Source organism: Diuraphis noxia, unplaced genomic scaffold (assembly GCF_037042655.1).
Source record: "Diuraphis noxia isolate RWA-SAM2 unplaced genomic scaffold, SU_Dnox_SAM2 contig0003, whole genome shotgun sequence".
NCBI classification, from domain to species: domain Eukaryota; kingdom Metazoa; phylum Arthropoda; class Insecta; order Hemiptera; family Aphididae; genus Diuraphis; species Diuraphis noxia.
In genome coordinates this window covers 20,067,667-20,093,901 of record NW_028301713.1, presented here as the reverse complement: position 1 = coordinate 20,093,901, position 26,235 = coordinate 20,067,667, and the positions used below count along the sequence as shown (strand labels likewise).

General features: G+C 28.3%; 1 protein-coding gene across 1 annotated transcript in view; it reads right to left on the bottom strand.

The window, feature by feature from the left end:
• Positions 1-26,235, bottom strand: part of LOC149057004 (uncharacterized) — a 106,691-nt gene that overhangs the window by 77,564 nt on the left and 2,892 nt on the right. The window contains exon 2 of the mRNA XM_089224616.1: positions 477-1,316. Within this exon, the coding sequence (XP_089080742.1) occupies positions 487-1,269 (783 nt within the window). The 5' untranslated portion in view covers positions 1,270-1,316 and the 3' untranslated portion in view covers positions 477-486. The remainder of the gene's footprint in view (positions 1-476; positions 1,317-26,235) is intronic.

Sequence of the window (26,235 nt, the reverse complement as noted above, 5' to 3'; positions counted from 1 at the left end):
CTTATTTATTCTATCTATTTCTAAGCCATTTGAAATAAATTATATTTGACTATATTTTATTAGGTATGTTATTTTTAATTTCAATTTATTTCTGTTGCCAGTGCATAAAAATAAAAATATAAACTTGGCTAGAAAATGATAGGATAAAAATTTTCTTATTTTAATAATGCAAGAAAAATAACAATGGAAAGAAATTGTCTTTATTTTAGTTAGTTTTTTTTTTCTTTTAAAGAAAATAATCAGTGTAGAAGATTACGTGATATCTGATTTTTATAGAGAAAAAAGGCTTTGGCGCCGTTTTCGACGAGGAATGAAAGAATGGTTTTCCAAACGGAAGTCGCGTTACATATTATGACACGTGATGTGCGCGCATGTGTCAGGTATCCAGAAAACAACTTGGTAACTATCTGCGCGTGTGTGTTCAAAATAAAACTATAAATAATATTATATAATGTATATAAAATAGTAGCGCTTACTTTGCCGTCGCTATTGATGACTAATTCGGAAGTCCAATGACCGGAAGCCGTTGTCGGTCCGGACCGGTTTCCGATGCCGGACGTCGGCGACCGGCCGCCTCCGCCACCGTCTGACCACCGCGGCCACGGCCGATCGTTTCTTGCGTCGGCGGCCCGTGGACGGCGGTGGCGGTGGCGGTGGTGGCCCGAAGTTGATGACCGTTCCGGACGGCGCGTGTTTGACTGGCAGCAATTGCACGTAATCGCCACGGGCCGAGTGAATGACGCCAGACGCTGCCACAGCGAACGTCTGTAGCCGAGCTGAGGCGGGCACGGTTACCAGTCGGGCTGCCAACAGTATCGGCACCAGCACGGCGGCCGCCACGACGCCGCATCCTAGCACCAGCATGGCTATGATGACGACGACGGTGCGTCGGGTTCCAGCACCACCGCCGCCGCTGTCGTCGGCCGTCGCCGAAGAAGACGACGAAGACGACGACCTACGGTGGTGATGGTGGTGAGGCTGAGACTGTGGTTGCGCGTCCCTGCTGTGTTGGTGGTACCTGTACTGGTAGTGGTGTTGTTGTTGTTGTTGTTGTTGTTGTTGTTGTTGTTGTTGTTGGTGGTGGTGGTGGTGGTGGTTATGGTGGTGCAGATGCGCCCGATGGCACGAGGTCGCTGTAACGCACGGCATCGGTTCTTCCTCGCCGCTCGACACCGACGGCGAACGGTCATCTGTCTGCGGCAATATCGTATACTCGAGCTCGGCCACCAGGTCACCGGCGCCATGTTGGGCGCGCACCGTTTTGAACATGCGGCGGCAGCGGCGGCGGCGTCGAATCGCACAAACCCAGCTGACACCTACGTGATAAGCACAAAACGAATTGATTTTATTTGCTTAATAAAATGGGCTGATGCCCAATATTAGTTTTTAAATTTAAGCGGTGGTGTAAAGGTATACTGAGTTATCCTAGCTGCGACGCATACCCATTTACCATTTGGTAAATTAGTGTTAAGGTTGATAAGGACTCGGAAGCTGTAGCATTTGTACGTTTTTTGTGGGCTATTATATTTATTGCTAAGTAAAACGTCTTGCGTCGTACTCCTATTTAAGATTCTAAGAGGAGCGAGGAATGCATTGATTGTGTGTGGTTTTTTTTGTGTCTGTAATCACGTTTTGGGGCAGTAAATGCTTCGATTTTTGACTTCAGTACCTTGTTAAATCAGAAAGTGAATCTAGTTGATATTTTTGAGGGTCAAAAGTAAAAAATTCACAATATTTTTCTAAATAATCGGGGTAAACAAACTAAAAACTAAAGAAAAAACGGGAACTTTTACGCACAATCAGTTTTCGACAAAATCAATTTTGGTTTTTGATGTAACATTAAAACAAATGACCATAGATACATGACATTTTTGTCGAATATCTAAAAAAATATTGAAAGTTTATAGTGCATATTTTTGCATATTGAGTGATTTTAATGTTTTAAGAGCATATTTCACAATTTTACTATTTTTTAGAGCATAATTTATTTTTATTTGAAAATTAATTAATAATTTTACAAGGGAAAAAAATATTTGTTTTAAGTTTTCATTAGGTATTATTATATCATAATTATTTTGAAATTCCAAGGAATAATATAGTATAATGCGATATATTAATATGCGTACATTAGAAATATCTGCTATTAAAATACGATTAATTTTACTCGTATGGTATTAATAGTTAATGCTATCATTTATTTATTTTATTTTATTTATTCAATACCTACATGGAAATGGTGTTTTAATATTACAAACAAATATTTACTAATATTTGTACTATTTTAACATTTTTGTACTGTTGGGTATAAAATGTATAGGCAATTGCAGAATTCCGTCCCGGGGGCGGAGCAACTATTATGTCCAAATTCCGTCCCGGGGGTGGATAAACTATGTCAGAATTCCGTCCCGACTAGTTTTAGACGGTATGAATATAAGTTCAATTTTTATAGAACTTCAAGAGGCTTCACCTGACATCACGCGTATCGTTTTTTTGTATTATCGCAATTATATTCATTTCATTTGAAATTCAACAGTTATTTTTATACTTCAAAACCAAACATATTTCAATTCACAGAAGCTGTAAAAGCAGTACAAACTGAAATTTATATCAAAATGCGGAATACATTGCCAAAATCAAAAATAACATTGGAGAGAGAAAAGTTTTTAAATGATAAAATGATGTTTTGGAAAAGTCGAAACATAGATCGACAACAGTTTGTGTGTCAGGTGTCGTCTAAGTTTTTACCAGCCTATTTCAAATCTAAAAAACGGTTAAGTGAATGTCGCTCTGCTGTACATTAGGTGGTGGGGTGGACGGTGGACCTCTATCTATGGTAGGTTAGATTTGAATGCAATGATAAGTATCATTGTATACGAAAAACGATTCTGAACGGAGATGATTTGTCAGTCTAGGATATATTATCTATTATATTTAAATATTATCATATATTCTATTTTGAAACAAATATTTTATTTTTCAATTAGGACGCATTTTGCATAAGGCATTGTTAATCAATTTTTACAAAAACATTGCATGTAGTAATCATAACTCATAATACCTTATATTATCATAGATATACATATACCTGGTTTGAGGATAAATCGTTATCGTTACGCGATTTCATAAACATTTAAAACTCAAACGCTCAAAACATTTTTTCCTATAATGACACTTCAAATTTTCTCTAAAGCTATTTGAAGCAAAACTTATGGAAAACTTAGTGTTGAAATTTTTAACCTTAGATATGAATAAAAACAATTTTATGAATTTTGAACTACAAAATAATTTGCAAATATTCATTATTTTTGACAAATTTTTGTCAATATTTGAACTTCAAATGCTAATAAAAAAAATTGTGCCTATGTATTCTTATAATTTTTTAATCCCAATAAGAATAACTTATGAAGAACTTTGTATTAAATTTTCAAGTATTTTGAATAGCCAAAAAAATGTTATCGAATCTTAAAAAAAAAATTTTCAGAAAAATTGAAAACTTCAGTTGTCTATAAATATCTCAAAAAAAGTCAATATATTTTGAAAATTAAATCATGTAAAGTAAATGCCAATCTAAATAACTGATAAAATTTTCAAGTATCTACGACTTATACTTTTTGAAAAATAACAAATATCGTTTGAGGATAAATCGTTATCGTTACACTATTTCGTAAAAGTTTAAAATTCAAACGCACTTAAAATTTTTCCTATAATGATGGTTCGAGTTTTCTATATAACTACTTGAAGGAAAAGTTAGTGTTGTATTTTTAATCCTTAGTTATAAACACAAACAATTTTATGATTTTTCAACTTCAAAATTACTTGCAAATTTTCGACAAATTTTGTAAACATTTGAACTATAAACGCTTATAAAAAAAAAATAGTGACTATGTATTCTTATAATTTTTTAATCACTATAAGAATAACTTATGAGGAACTTTGTATTAAATTTTCAAGTATTTTGATATGGCCAAAAAAATTTTATCGACACTTATTAACTAATATTAAAATATTGAATATAATATGTGAAAATTTTGCATTAAAAAATAAAATAATTGAATATTTTTGTACTTCTTTAAGCGCATATACTATATACTCTATATAGCATATTTAATACTTTTTATGTGCATTAAGTGTCGAGTCCTCACTGATTATAATAAACAAGGTTGACGTAAAACACTATCTTTATGTACGATATAAATAAGCGAAGGAAACGATTTTGGATAGTTTTAAGGTGCTGTACATAATGTAAGAATATTAGCAAAAAGATAAAAATATGACTAGACTATACGGAAATATAATATATATAATGTGATAATCCCAGATCGTCCTATAAATTATTAAGAATTAAAACACTAGAGTTGGATCAAACTTCAATTTTCACGAACTTTAGCTATTCCTCGAATTTTTGGGATATTTTCATCTTTAAGACTTTAATCGGATATTTTCATCTTTCAGCCTTTAATCGGATAACAATGCGACTATAAAATTGTGAACATTTATTGGAATCATAATACGGAAAATAAAAATGTTATTATAGGTTACGGCTATTAATTTATGGGGATCTAATTTAAAATATAACATCGATAACTAACTTGATTTTCCTCGAACTGTTCAAAACAATTTCCGTGTTCGATTTCGAGTAAATGTCCAAACTTCAAATTCGTCGAAGTTCGGATCATTTGAGAACCATCTTAATGATATTATGCGTTGTAACGTAAAACTCCCTACATTCTACATTGGTAGTTAAAACGATTAAAATACTATAAAGACTATTTTCGATTTTTCTCTAGAATCCCTCGGTGGAACAACTGGGCGACTGAACTTTGTTGATGTAAATTATTGTCTTTTCCGTGAAATTCCGAGTTCATGGAAAAAATGTATTTTTTTATTGGTATACCAATAATTACCAGACATTTGTTCTTGCATCATGATACCAACCATACAAATCCGATTGTTATTTTCCGAGTTGTATCCGCATATTACATTCCGTAAATTGTTTTCTGTGGGAATAAATGCAGGGGAATAACAATTATTTTCGAAATGGTCGCCCTGCAAAATTCTGAAAAGTGAATTTTCCCGGTTATTCCGCTACTCACAAAGCACCGATAGCTATTTTGTAGAAGATACTTGTACGTAAGTAATATTCAGTAACTAATAATTATAGTGTTGAACATTTGATTTTCGTCATTATTTTTATGGCTTGCAGATATTAAAATATTATTGTTTGATATAATTTACAGCTAAAACAATGATTTTTAGTTCAATAATATAGGTACTACGATACTAAATAGTTTTTAAGTTTGAATTTCGGCGATTTCTCATTGTTTCTATGACATAAAAACTTTACATTCAATGGGATAAATTATATATAAAAAAAAATGGAATTTATTTAACTATAACATTAATTGCATTATAACACCTGCACAAATAAGTAAGTTTGATTATATAGTACTAATTGTATATATTAATAAACAAAAATTAATAGTTGAAATAATTTGTTGGCTTAGTTTTGAAATTCGCTCGGAAATCCTACCACCGAAAAATTCAAAAGCAAGTAAAATATAAATGGAAATGGCCAGCAACTGGCAGCACCTTATAAGTATGAAAACATATTTACGTTTCTAAATGTTTTACTTAACGCTTGGATTACCATTATTACATTAATGGTCAAACTCAGTTTGGAAGATCGCAAAACACACGTACACCTTCTCCATTAAAATGTAAGTAACATAAACGACACTTGAAAAAGTATTCTTCATTTATATCTTAGTTTAAGTATAAATTTTTGAAACATTTTTTTTTTTTACCAAAATATAGTTTGCCGATACCGTAAACTTTTTACTAATAATAATATATGTCACAAGCCAATAGACATTAGTCCAGCTATACCGCGGCGCGAGGCTTTAGCAATAATAATGATAAAAACCCTGTAGATATAGGTACAATCTATTCTTTATAGTAGGTAAATACAACAACATTTTCATTTTTAACACCGGAGAATTCAACCACATCAATTTGGTCGGGTAAAAGTACGGTCTCGATTGAATTTATATGTGTACATGGAGCTCACTGCCCACGCAACAGTTCGGTTTCAATGTGTTATTTACACACTACACGTTATATTATTATGTTTAGGTACACTTTTCTTTGCCTCCTCCACGAAATCATTTACAGTCGACATATTTTCGTTGTTTTTTATTTTCTATTCTTCTTCTTCTTCTTATTATTATTATTATTATTATTATAAGATCGTATAGTTATAGTATTGTTTTTTCCTCAGTACATATAATATAATAACTTTTGCAAATTCTGTTAGTACCTATACACGGTCGTTAAAATTTTACTTGGCTTTGTTCGTTATATTTTATGAACGAGATATTACAAAAATACTACCTCGGGCTCAAATCAGATCCCCGTGGGATCCACTCAGCCTTAAAGTATGTTCTCGCAAAAGCGGGTATTCATTAGTTAAAACGTTAAATTTTTCAACTTGACTAGTTTAATTTACAGTTCAAATAACTTAGTTTTTATCAGTTTATTTAAAAATAATCCAACAAGTCTAAAAAAATTTTTAATTTTTTCGTTAATAGGTACATATTAAAACAATTACTCTCAAAATATCTCAATACAATGGTTTTTATGCTTACGTTATATATAATTTAATATTTTAATATGTCTGGATTGCGCCCCACAAACAATATAGGTACCTAATTGTTTAAAACAGAATTCATCGTGACACATCATAATATTATAATTTAATAATATATTAATCGTCGTGATAGCGACGAGTGATGACAATGCGCCGCTTTCATTTTAAACTAATCGCGAAAATTCATTATACACCTATATACATTTTTGATATATGTATAATTTAATATATATATATTATATTATATGTATAGCATAATAATACATATTCGGACAAAAGAACGTAACGCATGTGTATTACTACGTGTCCTCGTGCCGGCGAAGTGGGAAATGGGAAGGGGGGACGGTGTCCAAATGAACTTTAACCTGACTATATAATATACAGTATATCTATAGGTTTAGTCGTTTCCAGTGTGGTTTTGTTCGGTTAAAAAAATAATGAAGTTTAAATTTATGGTAACTGGGTTACACGCTGTTATACGCGTGTACATATCTAGTTAATATTATGTACATTGTATATAAATATATATATATTTTATACATTACATAGAGAACACGGGGCCGAGTTAAATTTATGGTTATTCGGCGTTTTGGCGTACGCCAAACGCATGAGCGTGGTATATACCTATATACCATAAGTCCATAAACCTTATAAACCTATATAGCTCCTGCTCCATGAACTGTTATACAATATGATTGAGCACAATGTTTTTTTTTTACGGTTTTTGTCTCTATCCAAAAACTTTTATTAATATTCTATACAAAGTACTAAGTACATTATTATAAATAGGTACGCGTATCGCCTATTGCCTAGCCAATGAGTCATTCTATAAACCTGCACGGGTATTGCAACTGCTATGTAGCTTTGTTGCAGTGTAATGTCGCGGCGTGAGGAATCTGAAACACCTCACCTACCTAGTACCTAGCTATAAGTGCCTATGTTGAATGCATTTCAACTCGACATTTTGGTACTGACGAACGCAACCGCGGTCTCTAAATATGTATGCTATATACCTATTATCATATTTCGACTTTCGTTATTTATATTTATTTTTCCAAATAAACGGGGAGATTCGTTCAACATAATAATATATTAGGTACTCATTATTTCAGAAAACATAAATGGTTTTGAAAATATTTCATTATTAAGTCATTAAACGACATTTTTGTTTTTACTGTTTTAAACGAACCTATATTTTTAATTTTGTAATCTAGAGCAAATTAATATTTCATTTTTATGTATAAAAATTAAATTTTGAACAAATATGTAACTTATTAGGTATAGATATTTTAAGTTTGGATGAGCGGAGTTGTTGAGCAACATTTTTCGGAATGGTAAATTCTGTACCACTCCATGAGTAGAGTACATTGGAACTTTAAACATTTATAAATCATTAGCTACTCGTCCACAATTTGAATTTTATACATCGAAGTGCTCAAAAAAATATACATTGAAGCAAGGAATTAAAAATGCATCTTGTCATTGGAAAAAGAAAATATTTTTTTTTTTGTTAAATAGAAAAAAAAGAATTAATTTTTAGAAAAGTATTGTTTTAAGGATTCTATTAATTATTTTTGTTGAAAACAGACTGGTAATTTTTGAATCTATAGAAACGAAGAAAGAAACTGATTTTTACATAGGCTTATAGATTTGGCCATTTGGGTCTCCATTACTTATATTTATAGGTTGAAAATCAATATTTGGATGATAGAGTTCCTCCAAAAGTTGCAACCAATGTCGAAGTCTAGATTCTCTGCCACTTACAAAAAAAAACTGTGCGAACATTCGTCTCCTCCACTTACTTTTTACATATACATATATATATATAGGTATCTCATAAGTCATCATCGTCGTATGCGATATTTAAATATATAATATTAAGGCAAAATGTCGTTGTCACCTTTTTATTTTATTATACCCAAATATTTTACGCTTTGTAAACAAATCCAATTTAAAACGTATAATTTTTCAAAACGCATATTATAAATACGATGTAGCTATTCGTTCTATTGCGGGAACACGCATAACACCAATAAACAATATATAATTCCTCGACGGGAATCGAGAATGTTTTTTATTTTTCTTCGTCGACCAAGTGCACAACGAATTTTCCTAAGTCTGATCGGAAAGAATGTTTAACAATACTATACACTTGAGTTGAAATATTAATTTGAATTCATTAAAGTTTTTTGATATATACATGCCACTATTATACATATATAACACGTAAATATATACCTATATAAATAGTATGTATAATATTATATTATATACGTCATACGAAGTAGGTATAAGGTTTTCATACACTTCTAAACATTCTGCTGGCATTGGAAAAATAATATCGTCAATGGTTTTTTTTTTTTTTAATTTAATTTAATTTAATTTTTATACCACGTTCTGTACACCATATTTATACAAAATAATTCACGAAGCTTTTTCACCCCGTTTTTTTTTCAACAACCCAACTATTCAAAATCTAATATTTTGAATATACTTAAACACCGTGTTTTTAACTCTCGAGATTGTTTGTACTTCACTTAATAATTTCCATTAAAAAAGAGGATTCTCATTTTAATATTTTTAAGCTTATTATTATGTCACCACACTCAGCCGCAGAGCACAGAACAAAGAAGTACAAAAAAAAATTCCAAATAAAACTTTAAAATTTAAATAAATTCATTATCAAATTAAAAAATGAGGTGAGCATGCTTGGCAAACTACATTGTTTATCGGACATGTACCGAAGTTAGTCGTTTCTTATAATATAGTTATGTTTAAATCCTCAGTCTTTTCTTTTTTTAACTATATATATCTAATAAAACTATGCCCTGTTTCACGATTATCGTGTCCCATAGTCGGATTACTTCGTCATCGCTAATGTTTGAATTGGTTTTCATGCGACCAGGCAATAATAATAGACTATTTAGCTGCATTAAATACAAAACGTTCGACAATCGCGTGTATTAAGCATATTACCTTAAACCGCTACACATTTTACTGACAACGCGCGTTCACTATGACATGACATTTTATATAGTTTGTACAACAAGTCACCAAGCATGCCATCTGAAAATCTGATTTTTTAAATTTTATACACGTACTCAAAGACCAAATTATTTATTATCTTATGTATACTATATTTGAGAAATGTTCTATGGTGAAAAAATACTGTTTGTCAAATGAGAACCACCATTTTAAAGGCTTGATTTTTTTTTTTTAATTTTATATGTCAACATTAAAACTCAAACGTTTCCAGGCCATCAAAAATTATATAGTAAGGAGTAAGGGTATGTATATATATTAATAAATGCAACATTAAACATATTGTGCATTATTCATTGTTTGTATTTACAAAAAAGTAAGATAGATAAGAGATTTTATGAAACAGAAAGGATAGATATTGTTTGTTTTTTAATTAATTCACAAACTATATAGAATTGTTAATTATAATTTTATTGTATGAAGCTATAGAATATAATTCTTAATAATATTAATATACCGAGTGATTCTTTTATCATTGAACACTCATTATTTCAAAAATTACTTATGTTTTTGAAAATATTTTTATTACATAGTTTCAAGTTGTTCAAAAACCAACGTTTTTATTAAAAAAATTTATTTTAAAATATTTTTTATCCTTATAATTTTTTAAGTTTTTACTTTTTTGAATAACAACATAGAGTTTTAATTTCATATTCCAAAGCAGAATATTTTTTAAAGTATTTTGATTCATAAAATTCAAATTTAGGACGAGTAGTTTATGAGTTATAAGTATTTGAAGTTTAGATTGGCAGAGTAGAGTGGAATGGGGTTACCCCGCGAAATGTTTGTCCACTTGTCTAAACTTTAAATATCGGATATCGGATTTGAATGCAAATCCCACTTTTTTCTGAATATCCAAAAATATTGCCTTACAAATTACAAACATTAAGTTCTTTTAATATATCAAGGAATTAAAAAAATTAAATTTTAAAGGCATTATACGTTTCAGAGTTATAACGTTTTAAGTCATTTTTATTTAAGAATGGAAAAAATTTGATTAAAATTTACTTATAACTCATTCTAAAAGAAAAAAATTAAATATTATTTATTATTTATTTTGCATCGTACTTCTATTTAAAATTCTAAGCGGAGCGAGGAATGCATTGATTGTGTGTGGTTATTTTGTGTCTGTAATCACGTTTTGGGGCAGTCTAGTTAATATATTTGGGGGGGGGGGGGTCAAAAGTAAAAAATTCGTAATATTTTTCTAAATAATCAGAGTAAACAAGCTAAAAATTAAAGAAAAAACGGGAACTTTTACGCACAATCAGTTTTTGGCAAAATCAATTTTGGTTTTTGATGTAACTTTAAAACAAATGACCATAGATACATAATATTTTTGTCGAATGTTTATATAAGTATATTATATTCACCGTGCAATTTTAAAAAAATTTCGACTCAGGTTGAACTCTTTATAGGCATATTATACAATTTTCGATCATTATTAGTTTTTTTTTAAATAACATCGATAAAATTTTATTTGTTAGGTAGAAAAGTTTGAATATGTAATACAAGGCGCCTAAAACATTGTTGAAATAGCAGTTGAAATATAAAAGAAATTCATAGTCACCATTTTTTTTTATAAACATTCAAAGTTTGAAATTTGAACCAAATACGTAAAAATCACAAAAATTTGAAAATTATTTTAAGCTAGAAATTCATGAAAAATTTTATTTTTAAATCTAAGATTTGAAAATTTATTACAAGATTCCTTACAAGTTTGTCAATCTTTATTTTTTATTTATTTTTTTTATATTTTTTTCGATAGTATTTCGATAGTACAAACTTATAAGTTTTTATAGGCGTAGCCCGTTTCACCCAAAAATGACCGTCCCCGTTTGGCCCGGGTACCCGTTTCGCCCAAATTTTGTTTTTATACGATTGCCATTTCGCCCAAAGTAAATTAGATCAATTTAAAATTAAGTTGGCAATAGTTCAGTCAAATATTATATTTTAGGGAACGTTATAAAATCCATAATAATAAAATTACGGTAATTGAGTTAAGAAAATAAAGCCAAAAGAAATATCGTTTATAAAATCGATAACAGATAAGAAATCCAGTCGTTATCGAATTGAAATCGATCAAAATCTATAAAGCACACCGAAAAAATGATGCCTACGAATTTATGAATGCGCTGCATCATCACTGTAGCTTATCTTATCTAATATAAAAGATACATAACCATACAACAAATTACATACTTAAAACTTATAAAAGTAGGTAATGAACAAAAAAGATTATCAGATTTGATCGTAGTGCGTATATGTGACATCGACGTGTGAACATACCACGAATTTTATTAAAATGGCTGTATTTTTAAAAAGTAAAAGAGTCAAAGATATGGTAATATTTAATAATTATAAGTACAATTTCGGTTCAAATAACGTAAATACATGTGAGGTTCGTTGGCGTTGTGTAAAACGTCCGTGTTCTGCCACGTTGTATATTATCTTTGGTTCTAAAGTTGTAAATGAAGAAAATATTCTATTATATGATCAAGATCGCCATTCGCCACAATCATATACTATGCAATATGATTCAGATATAAACCGGCAAATGGTGAGTACAACTTGTAAACGAAAAGTTTCGGAAGAACTTTTTATACAACCAAAAAAAATTATTTTAAAAGAATTAGCACAGAACTCAACTTACTGATGGCCTCACATCAAACGATTTGAATACAATTAGAAAAGTAATTTATAGAAGTAAGCAAGTTCTTCCTGTGTTGCCAAGTAATATAATTGAAGCACATGTGGCTTTAAATACACCTGAAACTGTAACCTCAAAAAACGAACCATTTGTTTTAATAAATAATCAAGAAAAAAATGTTATTATTTTTTCTTGTAAGACTAATTTAACATTTTTAAGTACAGTGGAGAGTGGACACAATTTATATGGATGGAACTTTTCAATATTGTGCGCGATTTTTTACGCAAATGTTTACCATTCATGGTTTTGAAAATGGACATTAAATACCGTTAATTTTTTGTCTACTTCCCGATAAAAAGTATGAAACATACTTCTATACGCTTAACGCAATTATTGATAAATGTAAAGAAATAAATTTAAATTTTTACCTAAATATATAACTATTGCCTTTGAACTGGCTATACACTCAGCTGTTAATGAAATATAGCCTCTTTCAAAGAGGGTTGGATGTCGTTTACATCTAACACAAGCGTGGTATAGAAATATTCAGCAGCATGGTTTAGCAACAGAATATAAAACAAATTCGGACATTGGCAAATGGGTTAAATACACTTTTGGTTTATTATATTTGGACCCCGAAGAAGTGTCTGATTGTTTTGTTGGAAATTTGATGCCAAAATTCCCAACTGATGAAAGAGTCACCAAATATTGTGATTATTTAGTAAACAATTATATTTCTAAGGATAGTACATTTCCTCCTTGTTTATGGGCATGTAATTCAGCGAGTATTCTGCTTACGAAGAATGCGTGCGAGTCATTTCATTCTAAAATATCAAAGACATAAAAATATGTAAATATAACTAAAAAGAAAGTACACAATCAAAAACAAATAACGAGGTACCGATTAAATGATATAATCGTTATGAATTCATAAAAAATATGTGTAATAATTTTAAAAGTAATGTGTAGGTATTCATAAATATATGTTGAACGATTAAAATCGATTTTATTATAGAGTATATGTAAATGTTTATTATTACGTAAATTTGATTTTTTAATGATAAGTGTTTATAAATGTTATGGACTAAATTTTCACTGTAGTAAAAAAAAAGTATCCATTGAAAGTACTCTAGCGTGCGTATAGCACTAATATACACTACAATAAAATAAAATAAATTTAAACTTATGGATGTGTTGGAGTTTTCAGTTGTTTATTATTAAGTACATATACAATAACACTGTATTTTGAATTTTTACTAAATATAGCAGTACATTATTATTTAATATACTTAGACCACATTCGAGATATGAAATACTGCAGTGCTAGATAACCAGGAAATCAATTCTCAATTTTTTTGCTTCATCTTTTATGGTATAAATTAGAAATATTAAGGTATACTCGTTAGTTGTTGATGAAAACTGAAAAGGGTTTGATCTCGTTCTTGCTGAAAATTGCAGCATTCAGACATTCAGTAACAGTAAATTTGTTAATGCTTATTACATATTATTACTTATTAGTTATTAGTAGTAACATTGATCAATTGTATTATATAAACATATTGATATAATTATTTATTTTTTACAGAATGATTCAAAAATATCAATTACAATTTTCAGACATCTGTGTATGTTACTTTATGCCGAATTATGACAATTATAAAAATAATATGCAAACCACATAAAAATAACATGAAACTAGAAATAGTATTTTTGTAGGTATGTAATTCGATGCCATCGAAGCGGACTGTCAGACAAACATCCACACAGGTACACTGTTTTATTTCCTTTTTTTTTTTTTATTTTATAATAAGACATTCCTAGCCTATAAGGCTATCTACATCTATGGATAAATAACATAATTTTTTTTGACCAATTTTAACATGATATAAGTATTTGCAATTACAATTAAGAGCGATAATTACAGTAGTGACTAGTTATTTAATAGCATTATCGAATAAGATCGTGCGGGCGACCGCGTTTTAGTCGTCTTTGAGGTGGTGGACGTATGTGTAAGTTGAAGTGTATTGAGCCAGTTGATTTTTGGAGTGAACTATGGAAATTTTCTGCTAGAGCTTTTATATGATCTTGAATTTTTATGATTCGGAGGTCTTTATGTAGATTTTCGTTGCGTATGAACCATGGTGCGTTCGTTATTATTCTGAATACTTTGTTTTGGAAAATTTGTTTTTTTCTTAAGTGTGTCACTGAGCAGTTTCCCCAGATAGGACAAGCATAGGTAATTAGTGAGCGTAATAATTGCTTGTAAATTAATATTGAGCATTTTTTTTGTATAACTGATTTTTTGTTTAGGATAGGAAATAGCATTGAGAGGCGCTGGTATGCTTGTTGTAATTTAGAAGCTATGTGAGGCCCCCAAGTTAACCTCTTGTCCAGCGTGACACCAAGGTACTTGACAGAAGACTGCCAAGGTATGGAATCGTTGCCGAATCTTAGAGGTGGTGGAGTGGAATAGCGACGTAAGCTAAAAATGACTGCTGAGCTTTTTGAAGCGTTTATGTGTATTTTCCAGTTATTGCACCATGTTGCTAATAGATTTAGGTGATCTTGTAAGTTGTTTGTTATCGCTTCAACTTTGCGGGATTCACTGTATATTGTTGTGTCGTCTGCAAATAGTGCAATGTTTGTACGTGGTGACTGTGGTATACCAGAGATGAATATATTGAACAATATAGGTCCCAGTTTGGACCCTTGAGGTACACCAGCAGATATGGTCCGGGGGACAGAGAAATTATCATTAATTCTAATTGAGAATTGCCTATTTGTTAGAAAGGAATTGATAATATCAAATAAGTACTTCGGTGTATTGAAAGATTTTAGTTTGTATAAAAGACCTTTGTGCCATACTTTATCGAACGCTTTTGAGACGTCTATAAATACGGCACCAGTATGGCAATGTTTTTCAAATGAATTACTTATATGTTCAGTTATGCGAAAAAGCTGTTGTACTGTCGAGTGGTTGGATCTAAACCCAAATTGAAATTTTGGGATAACATCTGCGCTGTCCAAATAATTTTGTAGTCTCGTATGAATAACTTTTTCAAAAATTTTTGATAGGGAGGTAAGTATACTTATCGGTCTGTAGCTATCAGGATTTGATTTATCCTTACCAGGTTTTTTTATTAGTATAACAGTTGCTAACTTCCAGCTTTGTGGAAAGTGTCCAACATGTAACAAAAAATTAAATAAGGAAGTTATAAAGACGAGTCCTTTATTTCCTATATACAAATAGTATTATTACGTTTAGAGTAGTATTTACCCTGTATGCTGTAAGTCACATTAAGACATTTATTGAACGTGAAATATTTTAAATTGTTTAAATGAGAAGTGCATGGCTATTTTTCTAAAAATTATCTAACTGTTAATATAAAATTTGTAAATTTAGATAATAACATTTTAAATAAAATTTACCCACAGCATCTCCCCCTAAGAAAAATTGTACTTAAATATGCCACTTAAAGCCATACCTACATGTACATGGCCGAAGTTTCCTATATTTATTCCGCGCTCATTTTGGCAACTTAATTTGAAAAACAATCATAATTGTAATTATATCATTATTCTATTATAGTAATAATGTGCTTGGTATAATATCACAATATTGGTTATTTGTTATAACTACTTAATAAAAAGCGGATGAAGGTAAAAAATTAAAACCAATATAAGTATTATGTATTAGGTAATGTACGTTCTTTGCATCGCAGTTCGCTCATAATCCAAAATATTATGTGCCTACAACCCAACTAGCTATTACAAATATTTTTCTGAAGTCTGATGTAAAAGAATATTTTATAATATAATGCACTCAAGTTGGAACTCATTTGAAATTGTTTAAGTTTTTCAATGCATACAAAATATACGGTTTTTAATCCTAAACTAAGCAAGGCTCCTCTTATCTTATCGGTAAGTCGCTTATCCGGTTTATATACACATTCAGTATTCCACTTTCAATTTTACAAACTTATATAACATTATTTTAAACAGTTTTGTTTATTATTACCATTTGCGGGCGTTGATTATATAAAATAAAATGTATGAATTATCAATATTTCCAAGGTTGTATTTATTTCAAAGAATTTAAGCATTAATTTTAATAGTATTATTATTATATTCGATGTAAAAATATATGCTTACATTTACTTAAAGTAAAATTGTTGAGTATCATATCAATTAAAAAGAAACTTGACATAAAGACAACTAAGTCCACGATAATAAGGTTTATAGGATATTCATGAGAATCATGAGATCATAACGATTGAAATTACTATGATTTTTATTAAACTTTTATATTTATATACATTAGATTAAAATATAAAATCATAATTTGAATAAATCCATTATTAAAGGGGAAGAAATAATATGAGTTTGAACAATGAACGTGCTTAGTGAATGATCCTGTTTATTATATAATACGTACATCATATTATTATTAATTCTGAGATCATACGCGATGTTGGTGTGTTATCAATTTTATTACAGCGCTTTTGAATAATGTAACATTTTAATTACAGCATATTATTATTATTTGGAATCTGTATACCTAGACTGTATCTGTATTAAATACTAGGTAAATAATATATCTATATTAAAATTCCATTAAAAAACATAAAACAACACGTCTTTATTATTGTATATGACTATTATTTGTATTTTAATTGATAAATTACATATTATTATTATTATGTGTTTCGTAATATTATTATAAAAGTACATAATTTAATATTTATTTAGGTGGTTAGGTAAACGCTTTCTATTAACATAAAATAATAATGATACATTGTGAACAGTAGGTATGAATATTTTCGTAATTTAGAAAATTTTAGTCTATCATATAATACATGATTGATTTATCATAAAACACTCATAAAACACTCAAAAAGTATTGACTTTTTTCAAAATATTTTTTTACATGGTTTCAAGTTGTTAAAAACCCAACGTTTTTATTAAAAGATTATATTTTTAAATATTTTTTATCCTTATCATTTTTTAAGTTTTTTACTTTTTTGAATGACAACATAAAAAATTATAAGGATAAAAAATATAATCTTTTAATAAAAACGTTGGTTTTTTAACAACTTGAAACCATGTAAAAAAATATTTTGAAAAAAGTCAATACTTTTTGAAATAATGAGTGTTTTATGATAAATCAATCACCCTAATATAATAATATATTAAAATATTTTAAACTCTGTCGATATAATAATCAACTGCAACCGTTCACGGTAAAATAGTCACAAATTTGATCAGTGATTTCTCACTTTTATTATAACTACTCAAAAAGTAATTATCGCGTGGAGGCATGCAATTATAATTTTATAAGCTTATTATTATTATTATAATCAAATGTTGAAATGACGACTTAAGTTTTAATTGGAATTTGATCGAGTCACAAATCACAATAAAATAATATATAGATTATTATACCATTTTATGAAAGATACATCAGTTGAGAATTATTTGTTCATTCTTAGATTTTGTGAAGTTCGTTTACTTTAAGCGTAAAATATGATATCAGTCGGTTAAAAAGTTTTACTCAAATCAGTTATTTTCCGTATCAATTTCAAATTAACGACAACAAAGAAATATAAGCCGTTTGTAGAACTTTAAAGTTCACGTTTTGACCAAATTAGATATTTACATAAAATTACGATTTCTTCTCAAACGTTATCAATTATTTTGCCTTAGTTCAAAAAACATAAGGTAATAGTATGAACTTGAAACTTATCACCGTTTAATATGTGTATTGTTATTTCAATATTTTCTGTTTTCACACAGCATTCCATCCTGCCTTAAGCCATTGCACAAAAAAAGTCGATACACTTACCACCTAGTATCAAGTTCACAATACAACCGTTCACAATCTCTCAAATAGATGAATAAATAAATAATTATATGGTATAGGTATTCTCATAGACGTCCGCAGAAATTTTTCTAGGGGGGGGGGCAATGTTAGGATTTGAGGATAAATATTATAATTTTACTAGGTGTTTTAAAATAATAACTTTTTTACTATACTCGTATACAATATATTATATTTTATTATATTACAACTTATTTTATATTTTATACTTTAAATTTATTTTATAGTATATACCTAGTAATTTATCTTAAAACATTCAATTCAAAAAATATTTTGAAAAAGCCAGGGTGGGCAAATGCCCCAGCTTGCACCCCCCCTGCGGACGCCTATAGGTATTCTCATTCTGTATAATTAACGTTGTAATAAAAATCATCTTTATAATAATTAAATATAATCGGAATCATTAAATTAAAAGGCTGATCCATATACGTAGGACCATATTTAGAGGTGCCACAAAATCAGCCACCAGGGGTAACATCCCGCTGTTGCGCTAATTTTGTGGTTGTGTCTACCTACTTTTTTTTTAAATGTCCATCATTTGGGCATCGCCCGTTTCCGCCAAAAAATCGGTTCCCTGATTTAGGCATAGCCCTTTTCCGCCAAAAACGAAAAAGGTATGATTCCCGTTTCTGCCAAAATTTATTTTTGTGAAAAGACGTTTCCGTCAATTTGGGAACCATGTTCAAATATTATATATTTTTATCATAAAAAATTTTTTTATTATTATAAATTATAATACAAGTACCTAGATAATAATAATACATTATATTTAACTATTTCAAATTATAATACGAGTATAGGTCAATTATAGTCTCAATAGAGTTTTGAAAAAACATATCGTTATTTTTAAATAATTAAAAATGTCACAAAAAATATTAACAAATTCCATCTTGAAAATCGTATTAACTGTTGTTAAACTGATGACGAACAGAACAGATACTGAATTAAAATATAAGAATTTAACATTAGTCAGATAATATTGTGTGCGAATTATTAATAAACTATGATTCATTTCATTGTATACTTCCTTCCGTTATCGACGATTATCAACAATTATCGAAGATTATCGCTGTATATATTATTGTTGTACCTATTTCCAATTTCGCAATTATTTACAAATGGCATTGTTATTACCTACATTTTACATTACTATTTTATTTTATATACAGGGTGATTCTTTTAAGTGGGTACACTATAATTATCTCGAAAAGTATTTACTTTTTTCAAAATATTTTTTTACATGGTTTCAAGTTGTTAAAAAACCAACGTTTTTATTAAAAGATTATATTTTTAAATATTTTTTATCCTTATCATTTTTTAAGTTTTTTACTTTTTTGAATGACAACCTAGAGTTTTAATTTCATATTCCAAAGCAGAATATTTTTCTAAATATTTTGATACGTAAAAATCGAATTTTGGACTAGTAGTTTATGAGTTATAAGTATTTAAAGTTTAGTTTGGCGGAGTGGTGTGGTACGGGGTTACCCCGCAAAATGTTTGTCCACTACTACTCCGCTTGTCAAAACTTTAAATACATATAACTCATAAACTACTCGTCCAAAATTCGATTTTTATGAAATTAAAACTCTATGTTGTCATTCAAAAAAGTAAAAACTTAAAAAATGATAAGGTTAAAAAATATAAAAAAATATAATTTTTTAATAAAAACGTTGGTTTTCGAACAACTTGAAACCATGAAAAAAATATTTTGAAAAAAGTAAATACTTCTCGAGATAATTAGTGTACCCACTTATAAGAATCACCCTGTATACCACAATATATATATTGCTTAAAAATTAAGAACATTGGTTTCCAAACTTTTTTTGCGGAAATGTCTTTTGGCGGCAACGGGAATCGTACCTTTTTCGTTTTCGGTGGAAAAGGGCTATGGCGGAAACGAGTAACTCCCCATCATTTAAATCGTCTCATATTCCATTCACTGATTTCCAATAGCAAACATTATATTTTTCATATTTTATAATTATTTATTTTCTATAACGGCTACCATTATTATTTATATATGTGTAATTTTATTATCATATTATATCATTAGCATTTGTGCACATATTCCTTAGCCGTTTAAAAAGCTACATCGAAACCTTCAGTATCAATTATTTTGATAATTTAATTAAAGAATTTTCTTCATTCACAACCCTGGAAGAAAATATCATTTTTTTGACCATTCAAGTTTATCATAAAAATTATTTTTGATACCGTTTTATTCATTACCTCTGGGAGGTAAATTTCTAATATAATAATCTTGTCTATATGTAACTGAAATAGTAAACTGCGGGTGCGTTAAATATTTAAAAACGTACGGGGTCGCGTCGAGATTGCAACGTTTGTGCTTTTGAATAGGACTGAAACGAATTACTTTACTTACATACATGCATACTACCTTTAGAGTTAAAATTTTTTACACCCGTTAATACAATAATCCAATCAAACATTGTTAGGTAAGCCCATTATAAACGTTATACCCTCGATTGTGTATTTTTTAGCTTATCGACGCCGACGTTTCGAACACGTTAGGTTCGAATAAACGTTTTACTAAGAAAAATTTAATGTTAGGTTACATTTAGCTTACATTCTTAGTATTTTTTTGCACGTGCGTTTCATCTAACTTATCTGATACAAAAATAAATATCGAGCTCTTCCACATCTACATACGTTATTTTTATTATATAGACGTTAGTTGTGAGGTATATGTATGCAACAGTATCGGTTAATATAATCTGTAAATATTCAATATAATTTAAATATTTAATGCAATGTAGATACGTATCACTGTATACAAAGTGATTCATCAAGCACGCTCCTTGCTCATAATTTTACTTTAATAAGTAAATTTATGGAAATATTGATTTCAGACATTTTTAATAATTAGTTACATCGAAATATGAAGGATATTAGTTATGTACGCTGCACGGTTGCTGGCACTTCTGTATGTATATTATGGTTATTTAATATACTTATTGTGAAACGTTTACTGAGCTGCGTATTTAACGACGAATATAATATGTTATTATTATGCAGATAAAAGTGTTAATATAATATGCACCCGTCTACACCCCCGAAATTATGTCTATGAATAATAAACTATGATATGTATATAATACGTTTACGTTATATAATAATATTATAACGTCATCCTGCGGTGACCTATTGTGTTATTGCAATATTTTTAAATTGCGTGATTGCATAAACATTACAATATTATACGTTGTATAATGATATATGAGTGGTACGCCTGTTCGTTTTTTATTTATGTACACTATTTTTTATTTTTGTATCCGTGTCCCGTGATATATATAATATATTACACTGCTGCGATCGAGCTGTGTATAATGGAAGTAAAAAGTTTTGTGTAATAAGCCGACCACAATAATGTAATATATTAGTACCTAAGTACCTACATGTTAATGTTATGTAATATTTGTATTATATTCAAAAATATTATGTTTGGTCGACGTATTTCGTTTGTATTTTTAATGAAAGTTAACCGTAAGTAAAGAAGAAAAGTACTGTTGTATAAATGCTATAAACTCAAACTAATTTATATTTACATTAATTACAGCAGGCTTGTGCCCCCGGGTCACGACAAAAATATTAATATTCAAAATAATAAAACATTATAATGTTCACTGTATTTTAAGAAAATATTATTAGACAACATTATTATAGATGTATTTCATTTTAGATTCATATTTTAAGCATAATATTATAATATTTAGGTAGTAGATACCTACAAAATATGTGATATGATAAATATTAATACATTGTAACCCCGTGGTATTTTTTTTGTTTTGGTTAAATTGTTTTTGTTTCGGTTTACAATATCCACGTAGAGACGCGTAATACCCATATATCTATCGTGTGGTGTCAAAACTCAAAACGCTTTAAACATTGTAATACTTATTACATAGGGAATGAGTGATAATATAATAATTTTTATTTCTATCTTAATAAGTGAGTTTATAAGGTAATAATTAATAGCTTAATTGCATCCAATAAATGTACTAATAATTAATAGAACCGTTAATGTTACAGTTATCATTTAAAAGAATTAAATTTGTTTATTATTCAATATTTTAATATTATACGTTCTAAAATTATTATTATTATTATTATTATAAGTTCCTATATAATGTAAATCTATTATATGCTAACGTAATATTTAAAAAAACACGGTTGGGTACCTTATAGTTTAAATTGCTGTGAAATCACAGTCTTCCACTGGTAAATGCTAGTTATTCTTAAAGTTTAAAAAAATAAGTGTTTTGTGGTGTTTGATAAAAACTCATCAATTTATGATATACGATATATATATATATATATATATATATATTATCTCGTATTTTACAATGTAATAAACAAATTTAATAAATTTAAACGAGAACTGTAGCATTAATTGACTAATACTGCGATATTATTTTCATTAAGGCGACAGTTTTATGTGTTCTTGGAATATAATAATATTATTGATTTCATATATATTGTGTTAAACGTGTAGTTAGTATGTTTTGATTTATTATTTTAAAGTTATAACTGCAACAACATTAATTTGCTGTTTTATATAAAAGTTTTTTTAATTGGTTTAAGACATAAAATTGAGGTAATATATTTTCGTTACAAAATAAATGGTTTTTATTCAAAATAATCTTTATCATATTGTTTTGTGTTGTTTGAAAATAATTTTGATTTACACATAAGCACTACAGCAATCATTATTATCATGCGTACAACTAACCACAAGTCACAACTGGGGATATAAACCACAGTGAACTTAATGTATTTTTTTTTTTTTCTATGTACGAATATTATTTATGTTTTTAGATTCTGAACGAAGTGATGAATGTATATTGATTTTAAAATGATGTGTATGGGTTTTTTTTTTTGTGTGTCTGTGTACAGCATAACTAGTCGAAATAATGCTTCAATTTCAAACTTTGGGGGTGGTTTCTGATATAAAAGTGAATATCCTTGGTGGGTTATAGAGGTAAAAAGTAAACATTTTCCAACAGTTTTCAAAAAAATCGAGAAAACAAAAAAAAAATGACAGAAAAACGGGAATTTTTACGCAAAACCAGTTTTCGACCAAATCCATTTATTTACCTATATATGGTTGTAATTCAAAAACTAATCTCTGCAAATACTTGAAATTTTCACCAAATGTTTATGTTAGAGTTATCTATATACAGTTTAATTTTCAAAAATGTTTGACTCTTTTTGAGTTATTTATAGACAAATGAAGTTTTCGATTTTTATGAGAATTTTTTTTTTTGAAGTGTTGGTAAAAAAATTTCGGATGACCAAAAAACTTGAAAATTTAATACAAGGTTCCTTATAAATTGCTCTTCTTGTAGCTTAAAAAAAATTAAAAATCGTTAGTCACAATTATTTTTTATAAGCGTTTTTATAGTTCAAATTTTTACGAAATCGGTCGAAAACGCGAAAATTTGCAAGTAATTTTGAAGTTGAAAAATCATAAAACTGTTTGTGTTTATAACTAAGGATTAAAAATACAACACTAAGTTTTTCGTAAGTTTTTCTTCAAGTAGCTGTAGAGAAAACTCGAAGCATCATTATAAGAAAAATTTAAAGTGCGTTTTAATTTTTTACAAAATAGTATAACGATAACGATTTATCCTCAAACGATTTTAAATATTTGTTATTATTCAAAAAGTATAAGTCGTAGATACTTGAAAATTTTATCAGTTATTTAGATTGTCATTTTCTTTACATGATTTAACTTTCAAAATATTTTGACTTTTTTTGAGATATTTATAGACAACTGAAGTTTTCAATTTTTCTGAAAACTTTTTTTGTAGATTCGATAAAATTTTTTTGGCCCATTCAAAATACTTGAAAATTTAATACAAAGTTCTTCATAAGTTATTCTTATTGGGATTAAAAAATTATAAGAATACATATGCACAATTTTTTTTATTAGCATTTGAAGTTCAAATATTGACAAAAATTCGTCAAAAACAATGAATATTTGCAAATTATTTTGTAGTTCAAAATTCATATAATTGTTTTTATTCATATCTAAGGTTAAAAATTTCAACACTAAGTTTTGCTTCAAATAGCTTTAGAGAAAATTTGAAGTGTCATTATAGGAAAAATGTTTTGAGCGTTTGAGTTTTAAATGTTTATGAAATCGCGTAACGATAACGATTTATCCTCAAACCAGGTATATGTATATCTATGATAATATAAGGTAATATGAGTTATGATAACTACATGCAATGTTTTTGGAAAAATTGATTAACTATGCCTTATGAAAAATGCGTCCTAATTGAAAAATAAAATATTTGTTTCAAAATATTATATATGATAATATTTAAATATAATATATCCTAGTCTGAAAAATCATCTCCGTTCAGAATCGTTTTTCGTATACAATGATACCTATCATTGCATTCAAATCTAACCTAGTTAGAGGTCCATCCCACCACCTAATGTACAGCAGAGCGACATCCACTTACCCGCTTTTTCAACATTCTTTTCACAGAACTCCTATTATACATATAGGTAGTACCTACATTAATAATCAGTATTGTATGTATAATAGGTACTTAAGTAAAAGTATTCTTTTTAGTACTCGAATAGGTACTTTTTTTTATATATGTAATTTTGAATACCTAAGTGTTTTAAATACTTTCTCAAAGTATCTGTATTTAAAATAAAATACAAATTTTCAATCCACATGTGTATATTTTGATAGTTACGCCAAATAATATTATACGGTGTAAAATGTTCTATACAATTAACATACAACAATAAAATCAGGTTCTGTTGTATTGTGAGGTTAAAAAATGTATTTATTTAAAAATTGAAAGTAGGTATTTAAATACTTTTCAAAATTAGTATCCGTATCTGTACTCGAATAATTTTAAAAGTATCTTTTACGAAACTGTTGATAATGTAGCTGTTACAAATTCATTTTGCATGTTTTTGAATATTTAAATTTGTGGGCATATTTTTCATTATGATTTTATACTTTAGTAGATGATTTAAGATATTTTTATTCATTTTAACAATCTGGCAATCACGATTAGCATTTGGGTTATTGTTGTTTTTTTTTTAATGTTGATTTCAATCCAAATTCTACAAACTATTGTAAAAATATTAAGAAGATATTGCTTTGGATTATTATCTTAAAACCTCAAAAAATAAGTAATTTAAATAATACCTTTGTTATAATAGGTACTATAAATAAAACATCAAAATGCAATCCTGATTTTTCGCATTCAAATATTTTTTTTGTAATTTCAAAGCCAATTTTAACATAATATTTTGAAATTGCTTGAATATCTTTATGTTTTTTAATGCAAAATATTGTACTATATGCAGTATGCATGCATATTTAATGGTTTTTACTTTTTATGTACTTAATTCAGAACACTTATTATTTATAAAATTAAGATTTTTATACGTTCAAACTTTTTAAATTCGATAATAAAAAAATAAATGGTAAAATGTTGTATAAATTGCATTTTAAAGAGTAATGAATAATGAACCGTAAGAATTGAAAAATTGTATATTGTATATATTATTTTAGTAGTATATTATTATTGCAATTCACGAAATCGTGTATGATTGATTTATTATACTTTTTTAATATTTTATTTTCTTACGTTCAAAATATATTAAATAGGTATCTTACTGTAACAAAAACTATTATAGTCTATAGATGACATGATTTATATTTAAATTACAAGTTACACTCATATATTATCTATTAGGTGTAACACCTAATAATGGTTTGTAAAATAAATTTTATTATTAATGAAACCAATTTATTATTAATTATAAAATTAAAAATATATAAATGTGAAAACATGAATAGTTAAATACAATTCATTTATTTTAATAATTTTCCTTGTTTGGAACATTATTTTTGATATTAATGTTGCAATTAGTGCTGTTTTATGAACTAAAATATTCTAGCACGGTGTCTTAAGATAAATAAAATAAAACAAAAGAATCTAATGATAAGTGGTAAATAAACAA